Genomic DNA, 7,520 nt, shown 5'->3' with positions numbered 1-7,520 from the left:
CCCAGCGCCGTATTTATCCGTCGTCGAATCTGCGACGGTCGCATTTTTAATCCCATTTCCGGAAAAGCGCTCTCTACCGGTTCGTGTATTTAACACCCAAGGTGCGGAAAATGCTCACAGGGTAGCGCTTGCAGGTCGGCATCGTCCAGCTAACAAGATTGTTGGCCATTTCGCTCCATTCAGCACTTGCTTCCATGCAGGGGCGGGAGAAGATCTTCATCACTTCGACGCTTTCAACCAACCAACAGCACGTTCCTCGGACTGCCGGTGGTCGACTAGCAATTAATAAATTGTATATCTATGGCGAGAGATTGCAATACGAAGAGCCCTTCCAGAGCAGCTAATGTTTTCAATCGGACCAAGGTCCTGAGCTGGTCAAATCGAAAAAGGATCGGAAAGACTTACCTATGCCGGGTATAATCTGGAAAAGGACTTCGATATTTATCCTTCTTTTGTGCTCGCTTAGATGATCAACGAAATGAAAAATGGCGCTCCGACGGTTGCCACGAAGCCAAAAAACCACACCGACTCCTTCGGTGACCTGTGGAGTTAGGATAACTTTCTTCATCATAGCTCTCCTTCCCGTTTTCTCTCACATACGCACGTGTCTCCTTTTGACCCACGACCGATGATCGGGTGAGTAAGGGATCCAAAAACCAATGAACAAGTTTGGTCCTTAATCCGCATTAGGAGCCTTCCGACACACCTCGTTCTCCTCTCGGCTCGGGATTCGATGACAGATTTTATGATTCGTTTGTTGTTCGTTAAGCAGCTTGTCGAACGAGATGAGCATCAATGGTGATGTTAAAAAAAGATCGAGGCAGAACAGCGAGAAAGATAGACTTATACACTCACTTCAACAGCAGGAAGGACAAGGGACAAAAGAAGGAAAAGCGAGCACATTGCGTCACCTTGCTTCCCGTCGGGCCATTTGGGCATGGTTTGAGGCTTTTGTTGCAACGCTCGAACGGGCGCCCAAACGATCATTAAAAACGTTTCTGCTCGATAAGAATCGGTTTAATCGGTGGAGGGAAATTTAATTCTCTCATGCCGAAATGGAACCTTCCTGGTTGGTCTCGCAAATGCCCTTAGTTTTTCGGCTCCTAAAGCAGCCGCGCTGGAATGGGATATTCTTATTTTTTACGGCCGTATTCTTTTCTTTTTTGCCTACTTACTGCGTCATGACCACGGGTACGGGGAGACTGTTTTTTTTCTCATTGGCCCTTTTTCGGGCTGCGTGGAGGTTGGCGAAACTTTTTTGCAGCTTCACGCTTCCATGTGTATCTTTCGGCGTAAGTGCAACGCCAGCCTCAACACGTTGGCCCGCTTGGACGTGGAAAGGCTTTGCGCTAGTCCACCGAAGCCACTGCAATGGGAGCGTACGTTTGGCTCATTTGCATAATAATGAAGTTTTAATTAAAAGTTACATTCTCGGCATGGCCCTTCGCGTCCACCTCGCGCTTCTCCCCACCCGTCGTTCGCTTTGATACAGACGAACGACACTTGTTGGAGGAAGGATGCCAAACCAGAGCCTGTGGTTGGTTGCTCCGGGGTTTCGGTTACCGAATTCGGCTGAATTTTCCAATGCACGCGGAAAAATGGAAGCAACCGTGTCACGAAACTTTAGCGTCTATATTATGGTCAGACATGAACGAACGTACTTGTTCTAGTTTATTGGGTGACTGTCCAATTTTCGAACGTTCATTAAAAATTGCATTAGTTCTTGTCAATTTATGACACTTTTACAAGCTCGATAGTTGGCAATAGACCAGACGAAACAACCTATTACGTGATCTAAAGAGAGCACAATTTCAATGAACAAGCTAGGCTATGTGAAGCTATAAAAAAGCTTGTTCATTGAAAGCTCTCTTTACTCACGTAAAAGGTGGTTTTGCATGGTCTATTGCCAACTATCAAGCTTGTAAAAGTGTTGATGCTGTAGTTCATTCTCAAGAAGCACAGAGCTCTTTATTCCGAGAAGGTTCCTTGTACCAATAACGTATACGAAACTAGTGCTCATTGAGCAGACATTATGTTATCCTTAGCTATTAAAATTTGTATTACTCTTATCACATTAAAAAGAACGTTCTCTTTTTCTAAGCCCTTTCGCATACTATCAGTCTTTCTCCCACTCTCGCTGTCTCTCTTTCTCTCTCCTGCTCCCTGTTTTGATACCTTATCTGTATCTGTTTTGTGTGTCTCTCTTTTCTTCCCCAACAGCAGCAAATTCAAATGCCGCACCCGTCAGCAATACATCCAGCATCGATGCATGTGTCAGCCGGTCTGCCAGCGAACCACTTTTTGCCCAGTCCGGCCCTGGCCAGCCCGGTTGGCAGCACTGCCGGCGGTAATCAGCCCCCGAACCCGCCGCTAGCCGCCAATGCTCCCTGCTCGACACTGTTCGTTGCCAATCTGGGACAGTTTGTCTCCGAGCATGAGCTGAAAGAAATTTTCGCTAGGTGAGTTTTCGCCTCCCATTCCGCCCTACTACCCACTACTCAGCTCCTCTAACTACCACCCGCCACCTCGAGCCACAGCCTCCGACTGTCTATCTTTCTTTCGAGCTCAATCTCTCGCTCTATCTTCCATTATCTACCTTACTTACTATCATCCCAATCTTTCGAGGTTTTCGCATGGAGAAACTATTCCTTTTTTCCAGCTGCCGCACTAACGGAAACTCGATTCCGTTTGACGTTTTTCCATTTCCAAACCGGGAGTTTTATTACTTTTTTATGTTTGTTTGCGCTTTCGGTGGGACACATCGGCGACTGAGTTGACGCTAGTGCCCTTTGTGGTCCCTAGAGAGAACGATTAATCTCTAAACTCATTCGCAGCGGTTTGGTTATTGTTTCGATCCGCCTGTTCCTGTGGGTGTGTGCACGTACGTGCTCGTCTGGTTGAGCAACTGTGTTTAATTTTCCGATTTCGACTGTCTTGTGGGGTGTGCTGTCAACCCGTTTCTAGTCTTTGATTAGAAACTCAAATTTTATCCCTGCTGTGTGCCAGCTTTGGTGTGCCCCGGGCCAATAAGCCACAAACGGAATCGAACCCGTCCCTGAGTTTGAACAGGTTCGCTGGCCACACTCAATTAAAAATTACTCAAAAATATACAAATAAAATTGCAGCTCTTCGTTGGCTTGCTTTTTTATACCTTGTTCCAAATCAGGACTCTGTCGATTTCATTTAAAACTCTATTATCTCAATTAGATCAGACGGTAACGATTTGTTTTTATTGACTCACCAGTACGATTTTGTCTGTTGTGGGAGTCGAAAATATACACGACGAATTCTATTTAACATTCAAGACACCAAATGTATACAAAAACCCACATCGTGGAGAATATTGAGTACAGAATTCATGCATTTACATAAGTGTACATATGTATTCTGTGTTAATGCTCATCTATTGGTTTATGGGCTACTGTTTACTGAACAGCAATCTTTCCAAACTACATTTCCAAATGAATACCATAGCTAAACACCTATATAAGATCTACTAAATCCAATTGAATGTAGCATTCCCGTATGTACTAATATACATATAGACATATATATTTAACAGAGCGCAACCTGTTACAATACTGCACCTTGTTAACCTTAAAAATACGTTAAATTTATTTCAAAAATAACCTAAGCAATAATGCATCTCCTTCACCAATGTTCACAACCACTGCATCCGAGATAGTTCTTTAACATTACTGAAACTAAAGTTTTTAACTCTATATTACTCTCATCCACCCTCACCTTGTAACGAATATTTATGCCCCTTTTCCTTGCTCGCTAGTTCATAAAACCACACTCTTCCTTGTCCGAGTTTCGCGTGAATGATGTAACACTTTAGTTTTTCCTTTAGCTGTTCTCAGTTCTCGATTCGGAATGCTTTCCTCACGGTTCAGTTTTCGTTTTATTTTTGTTCTATTCATCTCATCGCAACCTAAACATTACATTACCCATTACACGCCAAGAAAGTGTAAAAAATCAATTCCATGATCATTTCTTCCTTCTCATCCGTCTGACTTGTTTGCGTTTTCTTTTTAGTTTTCATTGATTTCACTTTGTCCTACGAACAAATGGCCCATTTCGCCCAGTTCGTCCACGACCACGAAACGTGTTTTTCTTACACCGTTCCATCAGTGGTCACCTTCCCTTTCGCCTGCCCCAATGAATTCTCTTTCAAATATTGCACCATTTATAACACGAATCTCCTTTTACCTAAGATTCATTTTGTTTCCAACGCCACGACTACCATTAAAAAAACACACCTTTCCATCACCAACGGTTCCTCACTATCTCCGCTTCTTGTTTGCCTCATTGAACATTGTTTCATTCCAATTCTACGATCATTTTTCTACATGCCAAACCTGTTCGTTCGATCATTCGTTTTGTTGCAATTTATCATCAACAAACCCACATACACACACACATACTCATATCTATCCACGAAAATAATAAATAAAATAAAATGAAAACGAAACCAATTTCTGCACAACCACCCTTTCCACCGAACCCACCCCACCCCACAGTCTGCCTGGCTTCTGTCGCCTTCGTTTGCACACTAAGGGTTCAGCAACATCCGCCGCCGCCGCCGCTGCTGCTGCTGCTGCTGCTGCCGCTGCCGCTAGTATTGGTGGTGGCACTGTCAACAACCTCGGCAACAACCATACCAACAACAACAACAGCAACAACAACGGCAACATTATCAACGGTGCCTATCGCCACTGCACCAACCACAACCAACACCATCACCACCTGTCCACCACCAACGGTTCCGCACTCTCTTCTACCACCACCTGTTCTATCACTCCCGCCGGAACGAACGGCAGCCTGCACCCGCATCAGCATGGCGCCATGCTCGCAAACGGAACCGGCGGTGGCCCAGCCGGGGCAGCCCCAGTTCCGGTTGCTTTCGTAGAGTTTAAGGACGTGGTCAGTGCGGCGGCCGCCATGGCCGCCCTGCAGGGCAAGTTCCTACTGTCGTCCGACCGCGGCGCGATGCGCATCGAGTTCGCCAAGTCGAAGATGGCCGCTGACATTCCGTCGCACCAGTTCTACGCACAGAATCACGCGCAGCTGAGAGAAGTATGTTTTTCCGCTCCCGCCGGCCCTTGCTTTCTTCCCTGTTCCTTTGCCACCCTTCGGTCCTCATGTCCATGTCATGTCATGCGGATCGGCTGCTGAGAGTAGAGCGCCAGAACGAAACGCACGATCAGGCAATTACTTCGACAGCAGTCGATCCTTCTGCTTCCCCGGTATAAACATGTTCCAAACGCAATCGATAGAACCTTTAAAAAGTAAATCATGCACACACACACATCAAAATGTAAAACTATAACCACCACCTCGACTCCCTTGATTTCCCTACCCACCCTCGTTCGTCCTCACCACTCCATCCGATTTGCTTGATATTTAATCACTTCCACACAATGCATACACGTTTTCCACGCCTACTTAACCACCCTATATATATTTCACTGCACCGTTTGCGGTTTGAATGAGTTTGATTGATGTAACCGTAAGCATCCAAAACAGAGCAAAACAAAAAGTTCAATTAAACAAAAACACTGCACGAGTAAGCAATTATGCATTCGTTTTTTGCGAGCCCCGCACCTGCACAAATTTAGAAACGTTGTAAAGCAGAGCCTTTAAAAAGAATCGAAACCATTTAAACCAAACGATGCCATCCGGACCGCACTGCGGCTGGGTGGCTTGCAACATCGACGACCCCCCCCACCACAACAAACCTCATCAAACGCCATGCTTCCCAGGGTGGTTTCGGTGCTAATTGATTTGCCCGCTAAGAACATTTCGTATCCTTCCGGGATTTTTTTAGATGTACACAAAAAAATCTTCTAACCAAAATAGTTAAAATGTGTATAGTTCAAGAAATTCGCACAGTAGTAAATGTACGAGCGAATTTATTCGCGCTCAAATGAAAAACACCAGGCGCCTCCATTGAAATTACGCACATGCGTTCTACACATAATACGAGTATTTTCTCGGCGGAGCCAGTCACTACCACGAAACATGAAACCCGGGATTGTTTAATTTTCTTCCTTTTCACCACTACACAACAGTGTGCGCCGATGCAAAGACAAAACTTACTTTCCACCACCTGTACAGCTACGGACCAGCGTGCAGCTCTACCACAGGCGTGATCCACTAAGATCTCTGTTTCTCTCTTTCTTTCTCTTTCTCGTTCGTCCCTACTGTTCTCTTACTGTTTTGATACGCGCGGATTGCAGGGGGGCGGGTTTGGAGCCAAGAATGGAACATCATTTGGGGAAGAAGAGTGAGCGAACCGATCTCAGCTCGTATCTAATGGCAACGACCTGACCGCAGCACATCCAGCCCATAGCAACGACCATCATGAACCATAGCAACCACGGCGGCAACCATTGTATCAGCAGCACGGGCTCCACAATAATGAACGGCGGTATCGGCGGTGTCATCGGAAGCATCGGGGGTGGTGGTGGCATGCATGGACGGGGGGTGGTTCCACCGGTGACGTCGATGACGGGCCTGACCGCACAAAACGCGGGCCTGTTCACGTTTGCCGTGGCGCACCCGCGAGCATAAAATCCTCCCATATCACTCCGCCATCAGCCGCCACCACCAGTTGCATCGAGGAGAAGGAGTTGCAGTACGAGTAGTAGTATCCCATAAAGCATAGAGCAGCAATTATCGAAACCAAAAAAATCACTTGAAAACATAGAAGTCATTGAAAAGCGATGAGAAAGACGCGTAGTGAGCGAGAAAAGAGAAAAACGAGGTAGGAAAAGTAGGCTCCATCCGGTGGAAACGGTGGACAGAAACCGGTCGGATTAGGTATAGTCCCATTCGATGATCCCTGTGATAAGCGATCGAAAAGACCGACAAAAAAGTGGAAGCGCAAGCTCTGAGATGCCCTAGAAAACATAAGCCAACCATTAGCTCCTACCTACCCACAAACACTTCTTGCAAGCAGTACTTTTTTCCGAGCGCTAGCAAAAATTTACTACTCGAAAGCGAAATAGAGTGGAAATGGTTGGCGGACGGGAACCGTCTCCATCGCATACCGATAGGCAAAGGCATGGGACACGAAGAAAAAAATCTACGTAGCGTAGCATTACGAGGGAAGGAAAACGCGCTAGCTAAGGCATAACTAGTTGATCACTTTTTACCAAAATGTGCCCTAACGGAGGGACGAGCTGCGATCGGAGAGGATTAAGTGGTGGGATGAGTGCTGGCCAAAAAAAAGGCGCAAAAAAAGGGTACAAAAAGCCCAGCCGAATCCGCCTCCGAAACGGTTCATCCCCAAACAGACAACCTCCGATCGGTCGTCGCTCCATCTAGTTTCCAATTTATGTTTTAAAGCGAAGCAAATAAGCAAACAAAAAACGCGAATGTTCTCTAATCACCTTTTTTCCTCCCATTCATGAAAGGAACATTCGATCATACGTTACATCCTTTTACATTTGCATCCTTTTTACTCCAACGATCTGAGATATACAAAGAAGAATGAGAAGGCAAAACGCAGAAGC

At 45.9% G+C, this 7,520-nt stretch overlaps 1 protein-coding gene across 1 annotated transcript; it reads left to right on the top strand.

The window, feature by feature from the left end:
- Positions 1-2,265: 2,265 nt before the first annotated feature.
- Positions 2,266-6,576, top strand: LOC128720540 (uncharacterized). Its single transcript, XM_053814218.1, has 4 exons — positions 2,266-2,459; positions 4,524-4,599; positions 4,840-5,079; positions 6,340-6,576. The coding sequence occupies exons 1-4, from the start codon at positions 2,266-2,268 to the stop codon at positions 6,574-6,576; spliced, it is 747 nt and encodes a 248-aa protein (XP_053670193.1).
- The last annotated feature ends 944 nt before the right edge of the window (positions 6,577-7,520 follow it).

The sequence above is a fragment of the Anopheles nili genome, chromosome 2 (assembly GCF_943737925.1).
Source record: "Anopheles nili chromosome 2, idAnoNiliSN_F5_01, whole genome shotgun sequence".
Taxonomy (NCBI): Eukaryota; Metazoa; Arthropoda; class Insecta; order Diptera; family Culicidae; genus Anopheles; species Anopheles nili.
This window is presented reverse-complemented; position numbering and strand designations above follow the sequence as displayed.